The following is a 23,333-nucleotide window of genomic DNA, read 5'->3' on the forward strand; positions in this document are numbered from 1 at the left end:
CGGGGTTGGCTGTTCCCACTGTTTGCCAATTGCCTCTCACTTGGAAAGTATGGCTTTAATTATAGTTTTGCCAGGACTCATTTTAGTAATGGCCATTACCAATGATTTACTCTGGGAAGGCTGAACCAAAGTGTGTCAAAGAGCGTTAATTTGGGTTTCATTAACTGAAATCTAACTGAACAGGATGCAACTTTCCTGTTGTCCTCATTGAAAATGGGGGAGGGGGCAAAGAAAATACACATGAACTGAGTGCCGGCCTCTGTGCTGGGCACTGGGACTGCAGCCATGGACAGACACTCTCGGAGTTGTGAGTCTTCCTAGGTGGAAACCTGCTGTTTCATTCAAGTCAACTACCAGGGCGCCGAGACTTGCTTTTAAGCCAGACAATACATCATCTCATTGTTCTTTTCGGGTTGTTTCCTTTGGCCCAATTTCACGGGCCTTATGCTTCAGAAGCCTCTATGGACTTCCTCTTCGGGATTTGCCTGAAAGTAGGATGTTTTGCCAGCTGCCCAAAGTCCCCAGGGCAGTAGCTGCAGCGATTAGTTCGGTGACTAACAGCAGGCTCTCCATTTAAATCATAAGTTCCATGGGTGAGTGGGGAGAAGTCTTCTCAATATTTTATAGTCCCTGACCCAAACAAAGCAAATGTAAAAGGCATTTATGAGACAGCCGGGGTATTCTGAACACTGACTAGAAATTTTATGTGAACGAATTGTTCATTTTGGGGGTGTGATAATGGTGGCGTTGTCGTTATTTATTTTTTTTAAGAGTCATGAGCTCTTAGAGATGCATGCTGAAGTATTTACAAATGAAATGATATGGGTTTCGCTTTGCAGTACTCCAGCCGGTTTGGAGCAATAGATAAGACAGGATTGGTGTATGTTGACAGTTGTTTGGGGGCTGTGTTGTGGGTACATGGGGCTGCATTGTACTGTCCTTTCTCTTCTTTCGTTCCTGCTTGAAAGTTTCTATGGTAAAGTTTAACAATGGTAATAAGCCTAATTATGTTAGATTTAAAATATTTATGTTCCTCCCCACTCACTACCTGAGTCTAGTTAAAAAGATAGAAGCAACTTAATCATCGCTATAACCAACGTATAAACTATGTGATGCCAGGGGCTGCTTTATTCACTCCTGCAGACACAACACCTAGCCCTGAGGAATCCACCTTACCAACGGTTACCTGCTTACCTACTTATCAAAGGTGTTCATGAAGCTGGTACTTGTAGAATTAAATATTCTATAATATCTGAGAACCTTCATTTTCTTCCACTTTTATTATAGTTTTGGGGGCCAAACGAAATTAGAGAACTTGAACCCCTCAGGTAAGAAACAGCCACCAGAGGGAAACAGAGAAGCAAGTTTCCGTTGGCTCAAAACATTCCCAAACCTGGGCGCCAAGGCTGACCGTGACGTTGCAGAACAGGGCTTGTGAACTCAACAGTTCCCCTCGTCACAGCAGTTTAGTTAATTTTGAAAGTAATGATGAAGGCGCCTTTAGAAAAAAAAATGGCCAAAATTGAAACTTCAAATATTGATCACAGGATCTACTTATGCTACCTAGCTGTTCTAGCAGCAAAAGTCTGAAAACACCCCACTTGTACTCAGGAAGGCAAACATTCCCACATGTATACCTGAAATCACACCAGCCTATTTTTTCATAATATAAGTCACAAGAGAATACCAGCTAGAACAATGAAGCAGCTTCTTTGATATTAGATACGTGTGTTGGGCAGGGGGTGGGATTCGGGGAGGTGTGTTCTAGAAGCCACTGGCAGTTCTATTTAGAGTTAATGAAGCTTACCGGGACCCTGGGTCTCATGCAGCATGCAGCAAACAGCAGAGTTAACTGTAAAACAGTAAAAGCTGATGAAGGTGGAGTGAGCTTGGGGAGAAATCAAGTATTATGAATCAAACATAATATTATGCTGACACACACAATGAAGAGTTAGAGGTCAGAGGAGATTAGGAGGAGTGGGGAGGGGAAGAAGGGAGGGTGTGCTGGTAGGGACCCCCGAAACACCGGTACTCTTTCTTAACCTCTTTAAGGGCAGCCAAAGGAAGTTCTCAGTATGTGACTCTATTAGATCCGATCACCATCTCTCAAGAAGAAATGCTTCTACCCCTACTTCCGCCCTCAACCCCCGCCCCCCCATCATCACCACGGGACAAGGGTGACACAGGTCTAATGATGGGTCTTCCAGAGGTTAGCCAACTGTTCAGGGAATTACATAAAAAGCCCACACCTGGGGCCACTTATATATCTGGAAATACAGAAGAGGACCCCTTATTGGGGTCCTCTGCCTGGGGGTGGGGTGGCAGTCAGTTAATTGAGGGCAACGAGGAGAAAGCCTGGTCTGGGAGGAACTTCCACTGAACAGCTCAATAGGGACTATTTATAGTTGAGTGTCAGTGGGGTCCCAACAAATGAATCTCCTAATTCCTGCCAGCAGGCCGTGAAACTGCCCCAGGGACTGAGTTAACAAACACCACAGGACTACGGAAGGCCAGAAGACAAATTTAGACTTTTCTGATCTTAAAAATAGGAATCCATTCCTGCCGGCGCAACTAACACAAGTCAGTTAATATACAGTGCGCCCAAAGAGGTTTTTTTCGGGCTACCTGAACTTTATCTATCAGGTAATACCACAAAAAGTTAGTCTGTGACTTTGACATAGAGTGTGAGATTCAGTAACAAAAAATCTCTGGACTAATTGGTGAAAATACCCAAATTACACTTTTGAAAAAAGAATATTCAGATGGCAAAACTGAGTGCCTTTAAATATAAGCTATTTTACTGTTGTATTTTATTGTTGGTGAAATGTTATACTGTTTTATCCTTAAGTGATAAGTCAGGCACAGAAGAAAGGATGCTTCCGCCTTCTGGCAAATATCCAATAGTTGAGTCCAGCAACAAGTGGCTAAGAACAGAAGGCAATGACCAGGGACATGTTTCAGATCCTCGGGCCGCTTTAGTAAGGACACTGCTTGACACTGCAAATGAGGGCTCCTCCAGTCACACTGCACAAACAACTAGAGCGCAAGGGACCACCGGATGTTTTCCTGGTGTTGTACAGGTCCCGTCGGAAATGCTTTTCTCTTCTCTGGTTCTGGGATAAGGGATGGATAACTTCAGCAAGCAAGGTCTGGGCTTGGGTCAGGGATACTGACCCACATGGTAACCAAGAGCTCATGCTATCCTGCCTCACCAAACGCCAGGGGAGACAGATGGATTGTACAGTCATCCCGGGTGTGGAGGATGGTGCCCGCGGAGGATACTAGCATCTGAGGGTTCCCCACCAAGTCCCCGGTACCCCAGGCTGGGAACAACAAAGCAGCCAAGAGGGAGGGACGGGAAGGGGTGAGAAATCAGGACCAGGTTGCAGCCTTCAGCGGCAGCACTTGAACCCTCTTGGCCGCAGCCGTGAGAACTGAGCGGGGGGGCGAGGGGGGGGTCTCCAGGCATGGAGAGGTGAACCACCTTAGACCTAGGACAAGCGAGCAGAAGCCTGTGAGCTGGATCGGCTCCAGCCTCCCGGGGGAAAGAGGGTGCCCAGAGGCTCCTGCTACCCTCTCTCTGCGCTTCTTCCTGTTCTCTTTCCTGTAACTTTGCAGCTTCTCGTTGTTTCCTCCCTTCTTCTTTCTCCTGTCTCACATTCCTTTTGCTTTTCCTCCCCCTTTCCCTCCCTCTCCTCCTACCTTGAGTTTGCAGGGTTTTCCCAAGCGGGCCGAGCAGAGGGGCTGGGCCTCTGGGGCCACACACCGCCCTCCCCTACTCTCAGCTCCCCAAACTCAGGGAATCCGAAGGTCCGGTGGGGACACCGAGATCAGCCCACAGCTGGCCTCGGTCACCGCCCTGAGGGGATGAGCAGGAGGGGAGAGAGGCCCTCGCCCCAGAGCAGCCCACTACTTACTTCTTCTTCTCTTTGTCTCTTTTCAGAGTCTGTGAGCCTCCAGCCTGGGAGCCCTGGGACTGGAGCAGCTCGGCTGCCGTCTTTCTCTGTTTGAAAGCGTTCACTTCATCATCCAGGGATTTCTTCTTATCCTCCAACTTCTTCTTCTCGTCCTGGTGTAGTTTCTTCAGACGGTCAAACTTCTCATGCAGCTGGCAGGGAAGCACAGGGAGTTTGGGGAGACCCCCTGTGAGCAGATCCCAGCTGAGCCCGGGGGGGGGGGATGGGCAGGCTTGCGACCCTCAGGACCCTGGGACCTGACGAGCCATTTCTGCCAGGGACGGCTATGATAGCGCCAAAGGGCACCATGTTCTGGATAGTTCCCTTCTGCCATCTTACCTCTGTGTTTCTGCTGCGGAATATGGTCAGGGAACCGTGCATTCTGCTTAATCAAGCATTTTATTTAAAAGAGTCCCGAGAGTTACTACATGTGGATAAAAATAACATCAGTGATAATATAGAACATTTACTGAGTGCTTATTATAGGCCAGGCACTGACTTTTATAAGCACTTTATATGTATTAACTCATTTAATCATCACAACAACCCTATGAGGTAGATTCTGTTATTGTCTGAATTTTATAAGGAAATAGAAGGTATGAGAAGTTAAGGAATTTGCCCAAGGTCAACTCATTCTTTTTATTTATTTATTTATTTATTTTTGGCTGCACTGGGTCTTCCTTGCTGCGTGCAGGCTTTCTCTAGTTGCAGCGAGCGCGGGCTATTCTTCCCTGCAGTACGTGGGCTTCTCATTGCGGTGGCTTCTCTTGTTGCAGAGCACGGGCTCTAGGTGCGTGGGCTCAGTAGTTGTGGCTTGTGGGCTGTAGAGCGCAGGCTCAGTAGTTGTGGCACACGGGCTTAGTTACTCTGTGGCATGTGGGATCTTCCCGGACCAAGGATGGAACCCGTGTCCCCTGCCCTGCATCGGCAGGCGGACTCTTAACCACTGCGCCACCAGGGAAGTCCTTCAACTCATTCTTTAGATGATTATATAATGACATCTCTCTCAATATGAAAGGGGCCCCTGCCTTTTCTTATTCCCTCCAATCAGGGAGATCATGGGGAGTTGCAGAGAAAATTTCAGCAGTGCCGAAGCTGGTCAAAGACAAGACTTGTTCTTGGACATGGAAGGAGATAAAAGAATTTTAGAAAATGGGATGATTGCGGAAACCTCAGCTTTGATCAAGGGGAGGCTTAACTAGCCCTGAATAGAGCCAGAGACCCAAAGGAGAAGAGCAAGAATATTCTGGCATGCCACTGTGATAAGTGGATCAGAGCGCTAGGGGTGTAGGTGGTAACAAACTAGAATGTGATAAACTACCCTGAATAGTAAGAGCAGCCCAAGCATCATTTCACTTTCTTTTGAGGATTCAGGAGGGAATGGAGGGTTCTGCAGTACTCACAGTACATTGTGAAGGAGGTCACGTGTCCTACAGGTATCTGGGACTGTCACTGAGTAAGGGGTGGTGGATGACAGACCTGCTGTGTAAACCAGCTTTTGCTAGTCACTTGGGGCAGGCTGGTGGTGGAAGCTCTGCTGATCAGTTGCTTTCGTCTGGCTTTTGTTCACTGGCCTTTCACTCATTTTCTTTATCGTTGAGATCCCCTCACCTGTCTTCCTAAAAGTACTGGGTGATATTATTCTTCTGAAAAGTGAAACTGAAATGAAGTCAATTCTCTTGCCATGGGCTTTGGCAATAACACCGGACAGCAGATTAAAAGAGGAAGAGGCTTGGGAAGTAATTAAGTGCTTCCTTTCTTTATGGGTTTCGAGGCCCAGAGAGCTGAAGCAGTTGCTGACGTGACCAAAACTGTGTCTGAGGCCAATTAATCTGGCAGCAGTAGGGGAATCGGTAGTGGGACCTCGGAGGCAAGGCAATGGTTAGAGGGCTAAATGCACTCTACTCTATTAGTCACGGCTTAAGTAATGAAAACTCCAGACAGACCATCAAGCCTTAGTTTAAAAACTTGCTAGAGCCGCACCAATGTTTCTTTAATGCTAGCATGAAATGGAATAGAATATTCAAGTGGATGGGGAAATGCAGCAGCTGTCACTGGTTTAGGATTCAGCAAGGTACCTAGGACTCCCTGGGACCATCTTTCCCCATGGCCCTCAGGGCAAGCAGGATGGAGCAGGACTGCGAAGAAAGTGATCAACTGTCCCTACTGGGCTCCGAACTCCCAGAAAGGGGGGGGAATATCAGCCCGCCCCTGACCTCGAGGGGCTAGGTCAGGTCTTGACTCTTGAGTGGCGCTGCCCAATAGAACTTTCTGTGGCATGAGGGTTGAGCATTTGAAATGTGGCTAATGCAACTTATAAACTGAGTTTTAAACTGTACTTAATTTCAATTCATTTAAATTTAAATAGCTACATGGGCTAGCAGCTACCTTATGGGACAGTGCGGCTCTAGTGAACTAAGTAACAGAGAACGAGAAAACATCCCGGCCTTGGGGAATGAGGGATGGAGAAGACACAGATCTCACAGCCTCCTCTGTGCCAGCCAAGGCACGGCGACAGATGCTGCGCCCCATTCCTGCCCGGAGGCTGCAAGACTCCCCCAGCTGCTCTCTTGGGGCAGGAACCCCTGTCTTGCCCAAGTTCAGCCTCCTTTTCCTTCCCACCTGGCACGCAGGCTCACATTTACCTCTTTTTCTGCCTCTTTAAGTTCAGCTTCTTTCTCTTTGACTCTCTGGACGAACATCTGTCTCATCTCCTCTTCTTTTTTCTGGAGCTCCCCTAGGAACTCATTCCTTTTGGCCTCATACGTCTCCTGTAAGCTGCGAACATGGTCAGGTTAATTCCCCTGCCTTTGGAATGGCTCCTGCTCACTGAAAACTGGCCCCAGTGATCCTCCCTGGGTTCTCCCACCCTCTCTTCCTCAATTCTGTGGGACGTGCAAAAGCAGAAGCACAGAGCTGTGGGCACCTGGACTGGCACGTGACAGCAGGGTCACAGGGTGCTGCGGGGTTATGGGGCCACCCCGGTGAACCCGAGAGATATCTGGAACTGGGAGTGACTTAGAACATCTGCTTCTATTCCCTGATTTACAGATAAAGAGAGAGGCCCAGAGAAGTGAGGTGACTCGCTCAAGATCACACAGCTAGTTAGAGGGAGAGCTGAGACCGGAAGCTGGGTTTCGTCTCATAATCTAGGTCCTTCCACCTGCACTATGCTGCCAGGTCCTGGCTCTGAAACTGATCACATTGATGAACGATTTCAGCAAACACTTGATGAGACTCCACCATGTGCTGGACACAGAAATAAGTGATACTATGCTAGTCACTCAATATCTAGAGCCAACAGCCACTGTGCCTGCCAAGGAACTCACAGTCTAGTGGGAGATGCCTGGGTTAAGTCTCCCTGCCCCCGGCCTGGACTTAGCTTTAAAGAAATAGGAGTTAGCCTGGTGAACATGAAGAGGATGTGTGCTCCGAAGAGGGCAGCCTGTGGAAGGGCACATGTGGAGAAGGAACGGCACACCTGGCTGGAGTAGTGGGCGACGAGGCTCCTGAGTGTGGCAGGAGAGAGCAGGCATTGGATGCCATGTTAAGACTTAGATGTTTTAAGCAGGGCTGACTTGATACGTTTTGAAAATGGGAAAGACCACTCTGGGCATTGTGTGAAGGACGGACTTTCCAACAATCCAAGTAAGAAATGACAGGATCTTAATTAACGTCAAGGGCTGGGAAGGAATGTGGGAATGGGAGACAAGCGAGGGAAGCAGAACTCCCAGGACTTGGGAGGAGTCAAAGGTGATTCTGGTTTTTCGACTTGGGCAACCAGGTGGATGGTGGTGCTATGTACTATGACAGGGAACACTGGAGAAGGAGTACGTTTAAGGAGATGAATTAAATTTGAGACAGCTTGAGTTTCAGGTACATCCTCTATGGGACAGCCAAGTGAAAATATCCAGTAAGCAGTGGGATCACTGGGTTTGGAGCTCAAAAGTAAGATGTTAGCTTGGGAGTAATCTATTTCTAGGTGGTAATTAGGGCTGTGAGAGTAGAAAGAACCAGCTGCAAAGAACATAGAGAGTGAAAGGAGCAGAGGCCATCAGAAAGAACGGGGAAAGGCAGAAGCTGAACAAAATGAACCTGTCGATGAGGCTTTGAAGGAGTAGCAGCGCGCGCGAGAGGACTGAAACCGGCCAGACCAGTGCTAGAAAAGCGAACGGCAGAGAGAATTTCGGGGAGGAGGCAGAGGGGACGAGTATCAAATGCTATGTTGAGATTAAAAAGAGATGGGACTCAGAGGCCACAGTGGAATTGGCCGTGAGTATGTGACTGCTGACCTTGGAGAGAGGCGTCTGCATTCAGTGGTGCAGTGGAGGCGGAAGCCAGTAAACACGGAACAATTCTTTCCCCTTCCCATCACAGCCAAACTCCTTGACAGGGCGGAGGCTGGTGACGAGGAGCAGGGTGAGGGAGAGTTTCTTTAGGATGAGAATGTCTGCCTGCAACATGGAAAGGAGCCAGCAGAGAAAACGTGCAGAGGGCAAAGACGCGGGAAACAGAGGTAGTCAGGCTGGAGGCGACCTAGGAGGGGAGGGGACTAGATGACACCTCTTCCCCCGCAGGTGCAGTTAAAGCTGTCGGAAGGGAAGGAGGGAGAAAGCAAAGGCAACGCCCACCAGAGAGACCAGCATGTTTTCCTCCAACTCCAGGGGCTCCGGCAGCCCCTGTCCATGAAAGGGGCATTCATTCGCCCCTCCAGAACCAGGCATCCCCAAAGGAATGGCTATGCTTTGCCCCCAGGTGGGCTTTCTGCTGTGAACAAGTACTGTGGGATCTCAGAGGCCATTTGAAGGCCATCTTATCCCACAAGCATCCCCCTAACTTGCTTATCGAGGCCTGACAGCTCCTGAAAGGGGACCTGAGCTCCAATAAAGAACACCACATGGTAATTTACAATGTGGGGCTTACGTCACACACCATGCATCTAGATCAAACACTTAAACATATAGCTCCCATCAGCATAGTTATTTGAAAGCATTTGAAGCAATGTTTTCAAAAACATTCCTCTTCTCTGAAAGCATCTTGGTTCTGATTTGAAATGTCAATGATTATTAACATCCTGTGGTCAAAACAAAACTTGCCCTTGAACACAAACACTAAGGACAGCGACTGAAGAGCCGGAAGTTCATCAACACTTGTGCAATGACTGCTGCCTGGTCCCATCTGGTTTTGATAACAGGGAGGGGGCTAAAGAACAGACTGGAAACCCAACAGAGCAGAAGGAGCCTGATGTAGAAAGTAGGGCAGTGGCCAGACACAAACTGCCACGTGGCTGAACAAGGCCCGGGTTCAGGGCTCGCAGCTGCCGTGTGAATGCTTGTGGCGGCGAGACAATCGGCCTCGCCCATCCCCTGGCCTCCTCCCTGCCCCCACCCTTATAAGCAGGACAGCAATGCTTACCGAGCCCGTCCTGCCACAGCTCCCCCTGGCAGGTGTGCCGAGGCAGAGAAGGGACGGGCAAGTGGAAGTGGCGAGCGACTTAGCCCTGTGGCTCCAGGTCTGGGCACCCGTGTCTCACCTCCCCTGTGAATTCTCCAGGGCGAGGCTTCCCCACCGCACCCCCGCCCCGCCCCGCATCGTGTGCGCTGAGCTGAGCTGGGCCGGGCTGGTGGGAGAGGTACCTGAAGGGTTTGCTGTCGGGGTCGGTGTCCTTAAAGCCCATCTCCTCCAGCTTGCAGCGGCGGTACAGCTCATAGTGCCGGCTGTGGGTCTGCTCCCGGAGGTCCTCCATGTTGACCCGGATCAGCATCTCCCGCAGCTTCACAAAGTCGCAGTGGGCTTCATTTTCAACTGCATAGCAGCAGTTGGGGTATTGGAAAGGAAGGTCACAAGAAGCAGAAATGGACAAAATGAGACGGGAAATGTCTAACAGTGACATCGCCTTTCAATCTGTGTATATAGAGCTCGCAATTTTGCCTCCTAATTGGCTTTTCTACTAAAAAGCCAAATGAAAAGTTACAAGAATGACACTAATGGAAAACTGCAATACCATAAAAATATCTAAGAAGACATTCATTAGCACCTCAACCCAAATTCACCCACCAGACATTCACAGAAATGTTTGCTCTGCACCACTTTTAGGACGATGGCAAATGCACATTCAACCATCCATCTGATAAATACTTGCAAAATTTCTGTTCCCAGGATCATGTGAGGCACTGGAAATTCAAAAACATGGAGTCTTGCCCGTAGGAGCTTCCAGTTTAGTGGAAGAACATAATACAATGCAAAAATTACCAACATGGAGGTATGTAGCCAAGGTGCAACAAAAGCCCAGAAAAGCCCGGGGGCCTGAGAACTCCAGGGAGAGTAAAGGCTTCAACAAAGAGATGACCGACCCCTAAGATGACTCTTGAAGGAAGGCTAGGAATTAATCAGGCAGATAAGGGACTCATCCTTGCAAGATCTCAATGAGGTCAGGCAAGGTTACACAACTAGAAGTCGCAGGGTTAGGATTGCAATCCAGGTCCTCTAAAGGAGAGACAAAGGCTATGACCAGGCGCCAAAGTCCAAAGGATAAGGGAGAAGAATTAGGACATCAATAGATGACAGTGACAAGGAGGGATGTGGACCACAGGTGTGGCCCATCTGTATGGTAGAAGCTTCAAAGGAGGTGTTTTCAGAGGGTGGATAATGGCCTGATGGCAGCAATGATGACCAGGACAGAGTGGGCCCCACTTTCCAGCCTGAGTGAACAAGCCCCCTCCTCAAAAGAGTAGCATCTGAGATGATGAACAGGCACAGTCACCCCAGATTCTGTCTCACGGGTCTGGGAGAAGGTCGTGGGGACAGGGAGGGACACGAGGATGACAGGGTGGGGCAGGGTTGCAGCAGATTGCATTGCGGTCATCAGAGCAATCTTTCCAAAGCCCAAATCAGCTCACATAACCCTTTGCCTAAGACACAGTGCCTCTGGGAGAAAGCCCCTCGCTGTCATAGAACATACCAGCGTTAAGTCAGGCAACTCCTCAGGACAATCTCCTCCTCCATCCCTGGAGAGTGGTCCCTGATGGCCAGTCACAAGGAGTGACTCCAAGGCCCTGCAAGGCCCAGACAATGCATGGCTTCTCTCACTCAAACAGAACCACGAACTCCGACTTACAAGAAACACTTGGAAAACCCCCTTTGTTGGTTGGGTGTGGGGTGGTCTGAATCGGAGTATGTCATTGGGACCACGTCTGCTAGCTTCTCCTCATTTCACCTCAGGTTCCTGTCTCTCAGACTCCAAAATTCACTCCCAGGGTGGGACTGTTGGTCCAGAAAGCATTTGCAAATGTTCTGGGAGGAGCATCCCCAGACCCAAATGGTAGAGAAGACCAAAACCTAGCATGGTTCTGATGACCAGCGTTGTCCTTACCTGCGGAAAAGCCAGCTATCGCCGGAGGGTGTCTGGCGTGCCCCAGAGCCTGCCAGCCTTTGATGTGATGTGGACAACTTCCCACCAGCTTCTGGTTGTTTGCTCAGTGGCCGGAATGAGTTTACAGTAAACCAGCCACCCTCTCACACACGGTGCCCCTGCCATCTGCCACCCAGCGTATGGCTGGAGACTCGGAGGACCAGACACCTCGTACACCCATGGCAATGTCCTGGGCCTTATCCACTGAACTGACTAGTACCACATAATGTGTGTCAGGCAGACCACAAAAGGAAATTTCCCGAGCCCGTAGGCAATACGTCTGTTTTTAATTTGCAAAATAATCATACATACAAAAGAGTGCTTGAAATGTACAATTTAAAGGTTTAAAAAAAAAAAAAAAAAGAACACCGATGTATCCATGGCCCAGGTGAAACGTTACCAGGGCCCTAGAAGTCCCTTTGAGTCCCTGATCTCATGCCTCTCCTTCCCTGCAACAAGACTTAACCACTAGCCTGAGTTGGGGATTTATCCTTCCTTTGTTTTTCTTTATAGTTTTACCACATATGCATGAATTCCTAAAGTTTGGTTTTATCTACTTTTGGAATCTGTATAAATGGAATCATACGGCCTGTCTTCTTCTATGATTTACTCAGCTCAACATTATGTTTCTGAGATGCATTGCTGTAGATGTAACTAAAGTCCATCCATTTTCGTTGCTGAATAATATTGCATTATTTGAACATTCCACAATTCTCCCAATCTATTTTTAATGGCTATCTGACTTGTTTCTAATTATTTGCTATTATGAACAATGCTGCTGTGGACACTGTTGTCAGTCTCCTGGTACACGCAGGCGAGTACACATGCTTTCTCACACACTCCTTGCTACCTTACTCCAAGTACATTTATTTTTGTTTTAAGAATGCTTTCTCCATTACAGACAAAGAGAGCCTGCTCACCGCAGAGAATCCAGGTATGGAGCCAGAGTTTGCCTGCTGGCAACACCTACGGATGTTTGAGGCCCAAGCTGAATGAGTAGAGACTGGGGACAAGCTAGGGACTGGTCACACAGGGGCTGAGGACAAGCAGAGACAGACAGAAGGGGATCCCTGAGCGCAGCCCCCCTCCTGGAGATTCACTCACCCTGCACCGTGCCCCAGGGATACTGCCGCGCCTTCACCATCTTGTTCCCTATCTTCAGTTCTTCTGTGCTGCCAATGACAGCAAACGGCAGGTGGGCCTGGAACGGGAGGCAGACAAAAGCTCTGAACTCCGGGGAAAGGCACTGAGCGACCCCCAGTTCAGCTGCTGGTCATCGCCGGGGCCTCGGCGCTCCAGCTGCAGTGTCCCTCGCTGTCGCCATTATCAAGAGACCTTTCTTAAGCTCCCGAGCCGTGTAGGGAGAATAGGCTTAGTCCAAGCTCCTGCTGTTCAGAAATTCACAATCGAAGGTAACAAGGACACGGCCGAGTGCGTAGGGAACAGAGACAGTAAGTAAGCAGGATAATAAGCAGATACGCAGATCAGCCAGCTGGTCAGTCTTCACAGTTGCCGAGGGGAAGAGCCTTTGGAGCGCAGGTGAGTGGGATGAGGGGGGCTATGTGTGGAGAGAGACTAAAGGAGAACCAAGGGGCTGGGATCACTGCCCCCCCTTCCCGGCGTGTGACAGCGCCGAGAATAGGCACATACAGAGACCACACTGCTGACTGAGATGGACGCTCCTTCCCCAGAGCAAGAGCTCGCATTGAGCTCTTGAGCCTAGAAGTCAAGTCCCCAAGCATTTACCCACGTGCCCATCCCTGTGCGGGGTTCTGTGTCAGGGGCTGTAAGGGAAGCAAAAGGAGTAGAAGACACACTCTCTCGCCCTCGGGGAGCTTACACTCTGGTTGGGGAAGACTGAATTACATACCCCAAATCACATAAGACAGAATATGCCCAAGGGCTCAAGTGTATGGTCTGGTGCCCTGCACACAGTAGGTGCTTAATAAATACTCCTTGAATGGCAGTGGCACGACCACAGGAATAGCAGAGGAAAGAAAAGTACAAATGCTCGCAGGGGAGGGGGGTAACAAGGAGCGAGGCCTGGAGGAGAGGCAGCCACCCCCATCTGGTAGCGTGGGACCTGGGACACCGGCACTACACCCCATTCCACAGGGAGCCGGCCAGGTTATAAGTCTGAGTCACCACCGGCCAAATGGAAGCACTGAATAAATACTGTTTACAAACCAGGTGATCCTGGGTGGAGTTTTAGCCAAAAGGGCTTTACACAGAGAAGGAAAAAGTCCACTGGAACAAGCTTTCTTAGCCTGCTTGGAGAAACAGGCTTCAATCTCAGATATTCTGACCCACTTGCTCACTCATCCAGTCTACAAATATTTACTGAGCTCCTACTATGTGCCAGGCATTAAGAAGAATACAACGCCGAAAAAGCTCAGAGCCTCCCCCTGGCGAGTGCACAGTGTGGTAGGGGAAAGACGCACCAACAGTGATAATACAGTCAAGGTCCAGACTATGAACAGAGGCTTGAGGGCTGGAGGAACTCAGAGGAAGGAGAAGCTAATTCCGTGGGAAGTCAAAGCAGGCTTCACAGAGTAGGTAGTAGCAATCGTACTAACGGGATTGGGAGCTATGGACCTGATATTAGCAGCAGCTCTGTTTCCCACATACCAGGTGCTCTACGTTGTATTATCTCACTGAATCTTTACAACACTAGGATGTAGGTATTCTTATTATCCCCATTTTATAGAAGAGGAAATTGAAATCCGGAAGGGCTAAATGACTTGCCAGCAGCCACACCGCAGTAAGAGGCAGAGCTAGGGGCGGAATCCAGGTCTCTCTGACTTCAAAGCCCACCCCTGCTGGTCTACCACTCCCTTTTGGGGGGTTCGAGCAGCAGATGAGGGGAACACTCTAAACCCTGGGGGTGAACTGGCCATGCAAGGCCAGATTGTAAGAGGCAGTTGAAATCTGATCTCACAGCCAATCCTTCCTTTCCATTCTCCTCTAACTCTGCACCCCAAGAATGTTCTTCAGAGTGGAGGAACACAGGCGTTAGTCAGGAGCTCAGCCCCAGGACACCTGCTAACCCCCCGAGGTGCTTGGCTATCCAGCTGAAGCAGCTCCCCCTTCACCCCCTCTCAGCTGCTCTCCAATGATCCTCTCAGGTGTTCCCACTTCAATGACTGTCCCCGAAGTGCGGACAGAGGACAGAGGGAAAGATGAGGTTATGGATATGGAAGGTGGGTGATGGGTGGAGGTGGGAAATGTTTCATCAGTCCTAGTAGGGGACCGATCACGAGGATCACTGGGCGTGCGACATATAGAGCATGGGATGGGGGGCAATGAAATCCTGAAAACTCTGCCTAAGTGCCAGAGCGTCTGTGACCTCTGCCAGCTGGCTTTGCGGGGGGGGGGGGGGGGTCATCTGGACACAACTCATTCCCCCTCAGAGACCCAAGACACATCGGGAGCCTCAAATCCACCCCCAAACACTCTCAAGGAAAAGGCTGCCCCTCCTGCAGACAGCCCAAAGCTTCAGTCACACGAAGGGGCAGCCATAGCAGAGGGCGAGACCGAGGGAGGAGATGTTGCATCATTCTCACGCATCCTGGGCTCTCGGCTGAAAGTGATGGAGGAGGAGGGCATGTGAAGTGGGAAGTACTTCTCTGGGCTTAAGAGCAAAAAAAAGAAAACAAAATCCAAGACGAGAATAAAGGAATTAAAAAAAAAAAAATGTCAGTATTCCCTTGGGACTGTTATTTTTCTCTCCAGAAAACATTGTTAGTTAGAATGCCAGGGTCAGTTACTTTCCCTCCTCCTTAAACTGCTGTCATTTTATCCCTCCCTGCTCTAAGACACACAGCCCCTGCCACGGCAGCTCCAGAGCGCTCCTGAGGCCTCACACACACTCCTTTGCAACTGGCGTCAAAGTCTGTCCTGATAAGTACATGCAAGGATATCATTTCCAAGTGCTCCCAGGCAGATTTCATTCGATTCTACAACAGGCTTACAGGGCGGTTAGTATAAACCCCATTCGTGATTTGGAAAACTGGTGCAGAGAAAAGTTAACCGAGTTGCCCAGGTCCCTAAGTCCCGTGCCCAGATCTTCCCAGGGAGCAGTGAGGACACCGCGCTGTAGCCGCCAGCCTCTCCCAACCACCCAGGGCTGGAAGTCAGCTCAGCTTTAACCATGCTGCTCTTGAGACACTGATGGCTCTGAAAACCAGAATAGAGTCGAGCAGAGCAGGGAAAAGGTAAACCCTCCAACCAACCCCACCTCCAGGGCTGACACTCTGTATGTGTGGGCCCAGGGAGGAGAGGGGAGATGCAAGACGGCGCAGCTGCTGAAACCTGGACAAGTTCCTAAGGGGACTCCGTGTTACCCTCTCTCGCCCAAGAGACCTCGGATGCCCCAGTCTCAGCCTCCTCCCGGGAGTCTGTTCCCAGACTCACTACCCTTGCAGCCTCATATGTACCTTAAATTCCTCTCGGTACATTTTAAAGTGTTTGATGATCCAACTGGCATGATTATTGTATTCTGGTTCCACGACACCCATTCTGCTAGGGAGGTTAGATGACCATCCCCCTAAGCCTCGTGAAATAGAGTGTCAGGACCACCGTTTATCCCTCATCTGGTAATATCCCGAATGGGTGTGGTTTCCTCCCAGGCGGACAGTATTTCCCAGTCGTTCTGCCGGTTATGCTGGCCTCCATTCTAGGCTCCTACCAGTGACCGAGAATTGTCTGATTCTCTCAAGTCAACCCTTGGTGGTGATGCCCACAAAAGTATGTGCCAACAATGGAAATGGCACTGCTGCCTCAGGAGGAGACAGGCTTGTGCCTATGGGTCTCCCTGTGACCCTCCCGGTCACCCATGCGCTCTCACTGGGCCCAAATGCCTTTGCGGGGGCCAAACCCAAGACCTCATAGGCAGCCAACTGACTGAGCCGAGTCGAGTAACTGGGCCTAGTCCCTGGTCCCTGGCCATGATTTGAAGCATTCAAAGAACAACATTCAATCTGAACCACACAGCAATTTTAAGCATTAAAATCTACAACCTTGAGAGCTCTCAGAGCATAGGTGGAAAGGAGCACGCAACAAGACCTTTCCCTCCCTTCTCTTGCCCCTCAAGCTGAAATAAGGGTTTTCAGAGCCACCCAGAAGCCCAGGGGAAGGCTAGACCTCACGACTCTCATTTCCTGCCATGAAAGTCCCTGGTGGGGAGCTGCAGGATGACTGGGGGCTCTTCTGCACTTGGGCAAGAGGCTTCTTCCCCTCTTCCAATCCAGTTCCCATGACAATTGGCTGGGGTGGCCGAGGCTGTGAGGCTAGAGTCAAATTCAGAATTGAAAGGCCAGCACCCATTCCTCCTACCAGCCAAGCCCGGCTCTCTGATGATGCAGCTTCATATGCACGGCTTGTCCGAAGACCCAGTTTGACACAGTTGCTCCAGTGGCAGGCAGGCTCAGCAAACCTGTGTATATATTTTATAGCAGCAACTCCCCACCCTTCCCCCATCACGACACATGTAACACACAGCGTTCACATGCACGCCCCCTCCCGTGCACATGCCCAGTTCAGGCACGCTAGCTGTGAGCCACCCGTCTTTCCCACTCAAAAAAGCCTGGGGGAACGCAAGGGGATGAGTGCTGAGTGATGCTGTTATAGGGCTAACCCGGAACCCACTCAAATTTAGTTTTTCTAAGTGAAACACTGGACTAATGTAAGAAAGGACCCAGAACCCCTTCACAGCCAAAACAGCATGGTTGAGGACTGCTGCTTCATAGCACGGGAAGTTTCTGACCTTGAGGCCAAGGCTGCCCGAGCTCCAAGCAAGGGCCCAGAGCTAAGTCGAGAGCAGAGCCCAACGGGATTGCCACTCCCGACCCACAATGCAGCCAGAGGTCGTTTTGTGTGATGCCCTGAGATTGCTGAGGACTCTTCGCCCCTATCTGTCCTTAGCAAAGCAAGCCACAAGCCTGAAAGCTGCCTAGTGACTTATGGAATCCACGTTCAGAAGGTATCTATGGGGCCTGCTGTTCTGAGGTGACTAGGCGCTTCCAGACATCAGTGCCTGATGACGCTTCTCTCTAGGCTCCAATTTTCTTGCAGACTAGGCACCCTTTCAGGTTTTCTCATCATGACAGAAGCTAGTTTCCATCAAAACGCCCTGACTGCTGGAGAGGATAAACACTAATCTTTTTTTTTTTAATGCTCATGACGGGTCAGAGAGGCTACAACTCCACCTCCCACAATCCACACAGCTCTACCCTTGAGCCAGATTTCTGTCAAAGATGATGAGGGACCTCTCATCACAGACATATCTCGGGTGTATTGATGGGCAGGAAGTCAGGCGAGACAGTGACTTGCTGCCCCGCTATGCTAATTTGTTGGCCGATTCATAGGAGGTGGCAGCTGACGCTCTAATGATAACTTCGGGGGTGGCGGCAGCAGGAAAGTTTTCTAAAAATGGCTTTTATTACAAGGCATTCCTGAGTTTGGCTATACCCAGGCATTATGTCATTAGGAAAAACTGATGCCTCTCAACAGAGAAAAAGAAATCTGTTCCCAAAGCAGAGGCCTTCTGCAAGCTATTATCTGTCTCCTTGAAATCACAACATTGACGATTTCGCGGCAACAGCGTCGACACATTGTAAAGAAGGGGGAATGCGGGAGTGAGAGGAAAGATGGCAAGCGGTTGGTTGTGGTTTTTTTCTTCAATTCATTCACACTTCATAAAGCAGAGCGTAACCCTGAAATTTAAAAATAACATTTCTCTAGTCACCAGAAAAATTGGAGGCTACATGTCCCAGGGGCAAAGGGCTTGATTATCTGAGTACAGATTAGCCTCGAGTCTCCAAAGCCAGCCAGCTTTTTCAGCCTTGCCTTCTTTCGCCGCATCAATTGGTCAGAGACAAGGACCGTTTGCCTTGCCGGCAGTCCCATGGGGGCTGCCTGGCCTAGACCAGTGTGGCATCAGAGAGGAGGGTGGAAGGAGAGGTCTGAATCCCTGAGACTCGGATAATGAAAGTTGACTACACTGGATGGTGACGTCTGACTGCTATTTGGTAAAATAATAATAAAGAGCAAATGGCCAGAAAGTTGAAGCCCTGTACTCCCACTCACGTTCATGGTTCCGTTGATCTCTGCCACCGCCTCATCGTCTGTAGGAAACTGGTAGATCTGGACTCCATTGCTGACAAGCTCGCTGGTGATTTTGATTTTGAACTTTGTTAGCTCGCTCTTAGAAATGGCATCTGATTTGGCAATGATGGGGATGACGTTTACCTAGAGAAGGGAGGAGCAAAGCGGCGTCATTGTTGGTAATCTGCAGCTGATAGCGGCACAACCTAGGACTTCTACCAGCTACCAGAGGGAGCAGCTCAACACAGTAGTCCAGGACTGGCCACCTCCATGGCCAAACAGCAATATAATATACGACAATGAGTGCTTACTGTTTGCTGGGCACTGAACTAAGTGCTTTACAAGAATTAACACAATTAACCCTGACAAAAAACCCTCCCAGGAGGTATTAGTACCACAATGAGAAACTGAGGCACAGAGAGGCTAAGGAGCTTGTCCAAGGCCACAGAGCAGGTAAGTAACAGAACTGGGATCCACATCCAAGTTTAGCCTTATTCCTAAGTCCACGGTCTTAACCTGCCAGCTCAGATCCAAACTGATGAGCTATGTGATATCTTAATATCAAGGGAACTGCTTGGGTGATTTGAAGCACAAAGATGAGAGTTGGGAATCGACAGTGGACAAGGGGAGAGGTGGCAACTCCTTGCTAACAGTAAATTGTCCCAGCCCATCGGCGCAGGCTAGCCCCAGCCAGTATGAAAGGAACCACATGCGAAGGGAAGAAGGGCAGGGCTCTGTGAAGATGCACACCTGGCCCTCTTTCTGGCAGCAAACACTGATGAACCTACCCACTTACGTGATGATGACCCTGTGTTACCAATTTGATCTGAGACTTAGCCAAAAAGAGTTATACTGCCAGAGTCTCATGATTAATTTCTGCATAAAGAAAGCAGGTACAGGGCTTCCCTGGTGGCGCAGTGGTTGGGAGTCCGCCTGCCGATGCAGGGGACGCGGGTTTGTGCCCCGGTCCGGGAGGATCCCGCATGCCGCGGAGCGGCTGGGCCCGTGAGCCGTGGCCGCTGAGCCTGTGCGTCTGGAGCCTGTGCTCCGCAACGGGAGAGGCCACGGCAGTGAGGGGCCCGCGTACCGCAAAAAAAAAAAAAAAGAAAGTAGGTACAAATGCCCAATTTTGGACAGCAGGAGAAAAGACTGATGCTACCCAAAGTTCAATCCACCTGAACCTCAATCCTTGAAATACCTCCAAGAAGTGACAAGGCTTTTACTGCTGGAGGGTAAAGAAACCTACATGCCTGAGTGAGACACAGCACAGCTAAGCTCAAGTTCACACAGAAAGTACAGTTGGTCCTGCCAGCAGACTCCAATGGGCTGGCATGGATGGTACTTGGGCCCTGAAAAGAGCTCTAGACTTAAGACAAATCCCACCTCCTTTGCTCTTTGCCTCAGGAGCGCCTCTCAAGGCTGACACTGCAGCTTCAGGTGCTGGTCAAAGAAAGACTGCACCTTGGAGGTACCTCCCTTAAAGCCTTGGGGCGTGGGGACCGAAGCCCTTGGCAAGGTGGCAACACTTTTCGCCACGTCCCCCACTGGCACGTTGTAAACACAGGCCTACCTAACTCAGCTCTTCCGCCAGGCTGCCAGCCGCATCACTCTGCTACCCTCTTCAAGACATGCAGGATGTGGCGACACTTCCCAAGCGGCCCGTTACTCGTGGGCAGTGAACTCACTGCTGTGAAAAACGAAAAACTGCTCCTATTTCGATGCTAGCTGAAACTCCGTTTTTATAGTGAATGTGCTACTAAACAACTGCATATAAAGTAGATTTTTTTTTGTAAAATAAATTCCCTGGAGTCAGAGAGAGCTCGGTCTGAATCCCAGACCCATTACAAGTTGTCTGACCTGGAGCAAGCTACTTGACTGTGCCTCAGTTTCCTCCTGTGTAAAATGGGGATAATAATAGTACCCACCACACTGGATTATTGGAAGGAGGAAATAAAAACAATGCCTATAAAGTACTCATCACAGTGCCAGACACATATGAAATGTTAGGGGAGGAAACGTACTAGTAATTAGGCTTTTTAAAGAATCCTGTGGTCAGGCTTCCCTGGTGGCACAGTGGTTGAGAGTCTGCCTGCCGATGCAGGGGACACGGGTTCGTGCCCCGGTCCGGGAAGATCCCACATGCCGCAGAGCGGCTGGGCCCGTGAGCCATGGCCGCTGAGCCTACGCATCCGGAGCCTGTGCTCCGCAACGGGAGAGGCCACAACAGTGAGAGGCCCACGTACCGCAAAAAAAAAAAAAGAAAAGAAAAAAAAAGAATCCTGTGGTCGACTCTTCTGCACAGCCAATAATTCTTTAACGTGAAGAATCACTGTCTAATTTATATTGGATGTGGGACTTGCATTTTTCAGTTTATCTTAAAGCAGGATGTGCCTGATTCCCACAGCCATCTTCCTTGGGTATGGAGGCAATATAACCTGGTGCCACAGATCTGAGTTCAAATCTAGGCTCTGCCAGGAGCTGGCTATATGACAATGGGCATGTCACTTAACCTCTTAGAGCCTCAGTTTTCTCTTCTATAAAATGGGAGGTAATGATAGTGTTTGCCTTACCGAGTTGTTGTGAAGATTCAATGAGATACTCCATGAGGTACTTTTACAGTGGTGACATATAATAAGGGTTTAAAAAATGTTAGCTGCTATGATAAAATTATTATTGATAATAAGAATAGTAACTTTTGAAGTCAAGTTTGCATGTTTGATTCGAGTAAAGGTCAGTTAACATCAGGACAAAGGAAAAACACCTTTGCATCGCCAAAGCCTAAGGCCCTAGACCCAGACAGCCGTCCTGCTTGCATCCACCTTTATTCCCAAGAGGGATCAGGGCAGAAAGACAGCTCAGGGGAGACTCATGCCCAGTGCTGGGAAAACATCGCAAAGCATACAACTCAGGTGCTGGGTCAATCAACACCATCTTTATGGAGGGACAGGGAATGAAGGGAAGGATGAAGATGCCACAAAACCTCTCCTGAGCTCTGGCATCTGCATTGCACAAGAGACCAGCAGGAGGGAGCCCAGCTTGCCCTGCCTCCCGCCTGCCCTGGTCCCTGCCTCCCAGGCCTCGGTACCTTACTGTCCAGCTTCTTCATCGTCACTAGGTCCAGAGACTTCAAGGAATGACCCGTGGGGGCAATGAAGTACAAGCAGGCGTGGATGCGGGAATCATGGTAGTTGTGCAGTAACCTGCGAATCTTCAGCTCCTCCTGCAGGTAGGCCTCAAATTGGGCGTCGATGAATTCCACAATGGGCCTGTAGCTAAAGGAGAGAGTAGGGGAATGGCCAGACCACTTCAAAAACCTGCATTTTGATAGGCTTCGAAACTCTTTTAGAAGTTGCAAATGTCCTTGGTAATCCGACTCTCCCCATCCAGCTGGATTTCTCCATCTCCTCTCAGTGGGGCCTCCAACTCCGTCAGACTGGCCACCTCTTTGGTCCCCACGTGAGCCAACCATATGCCTGTCGGCGCGCTCTCTCTAGAATACGCATTTCTCTCTTCTCATCCCAATCCTGCCCTCCCAGGCCTCAGGGCTTGGATGAATGCCCATCTCCTCCACAATTCCCCAGTTATGCCAGAAATCCCTTCTGTGACCCAGGAGTGTGAAAAAGAATTATGCTATTGGATCGCTTACTGTTGCTTCACAAGGATTAGTGTTCCCTCAAATAGACTGTGTCCTTGTGAAGGGCAGGGACAGTGAAGGGCCCTTCTCTGCCCCCATGGGGCCCCGATGCAGTGTGGAGCCCACTGGCAGTATCTGTGGATGGGCTGACTGCACACCAGGCTGGGCTCATGTCTCCACTTCCTGCGTCTCCCCCGCAGTGCCTAATACTCAAGCTGGTACCCAGTGGTGGTCAGGACCTCTCCTTGACCCATTGCTGGGGAATCTTCCAGAACACAGTGGGTTCTGCTCAATCTTCCTGGGTTCGAGGCGCTCCCCACTTGGCTCCCCTAAGGTCCAGATATTTTTCCAGTTCTCATTTCCTCTAAGGTCATGACTTTAAAATCTACGTATTCGGACAAAATTTGGTAAAGATAGTCCCGCCTGCACAACCTTAACACATGTGTGCGCGCGCGCGCACACACACACACACACACACACACACTCCACACGCCCCACCCCCCAGCTCACTGAGTCTCCAGGCACGGCGCTCCCGTTTGGCTCCAAGTCTTGCTGGGAGTCTCCTATCTGTCCTGGGAAGCTTCTCTGTTCTCTCCCAGGCCATTCCTGCCACCCCTGCAGCCTCTTCCTGCTCTAGCTAGGTCATCTTAGCCTCCGCCCTGCCTCTGTTCTCATCTCCCTGTCTGTCAGCTGCCCCTCCCTCCAGGGCTTCTCCCTTCAGGCTGGAAGAGGTTTAGCATCCGGCCCGGGACAGGGAGTCTGCAGAGACCACTGTGGGAAGGGAACACGATTGAAGGAGGAGCAGCAGCTCCCGCCGTGAGCCTTTTTGAAAGATCCCCCTAGTAGAGAAGGCAAAAGAGCTTTTTTAAAAAGAATCACAGAATTCTAGATTCTGAGAGCTACATACAGAGAGCGCCAGATGCTGGGTACCTCTGGAGCCTCAGAGAAAAATCTAAAAATATAGTCCTTTCTTTTTCCTTTGACCCCATGAGTCAAACAATTGTTCTGAAGGGTAAGAGCATCAAAGAATCTGTTGGTTGCAGAGATCCTTAGAAGGTTCCTGAAGAATCAGGAGTGGGGGCGGGGGGATACATCCCTTAGGTTTATCCAATTAATTTTCAGGTGACAGGCTTACTTGAGTGATCTAATTATGGCACTGCTACATTTTTTCCCTCCATTACATAACTTTTTTACTTCATTTTTTTTTTCTTTTTTGCGGTACGCGGGC

General features: G+C 49.8%; 1 protein-coding gene across 19 annotated transcripts in view; it reads right to left on the minus strand.

The window, feature by feature from the left end:
- Positions 1-23,333, minus strand: part of SEPTIN6 (septin 6) — a 66,221-nt gene that overhangs the window by 5,895 nt on the left and 36,993 nt on the right. For 6 of the 19 annotated variants that reach the window (XM_027089607.1, XM_027089605.1, XM_027089606.1 and 3 more), the window contains 7 exons: positions 21,557-21,743; positions 18,454-18,615; positions 12,472-12,568; positions 9,593-9,761; positions 6,602-6,734; positions 3,918-4,108; positions 1,808-1,852 (listed from right to left, as the gene is read on the minus strand). In XM_027089607.1, coding sequence (XP_026945408.1) covers positions 1,849-1,852; positions 3,918-4,108; positions 6,602-6,734; positions 9,593-9,761; positions 12,472-12,568; positions 18,454-18,615; positions 21,557-21,743 — 943 coding nt within the window. In that variant the 3' untranslated portion in view covers positions 1,808-1,848. The other 13 variants (XM_027089603.1, XM_027089600.1, XM_027089602.1 and 10 more) reach the window with 6 other exon arrangements.

This window comes from Aethalodelphis obliquidens, unplaced genomic scaffold (genome assembly GCF_003676395.1).
Source record: "Aethalodelphis obliquidens isolate GAN/ISIS:26980383/991018 unplaced genomic scaffold, ASM367639v1 scaffold66, whole genome shotgun sequence".
Classification (NCBI taxonomy): domain Eukaryota; kingdom Metazoa; phylum Chordata; class Mammalia; order Artiodactyla; family Delphinidae; genus Aethalodelphis; species Aethalodelphis obliquidens.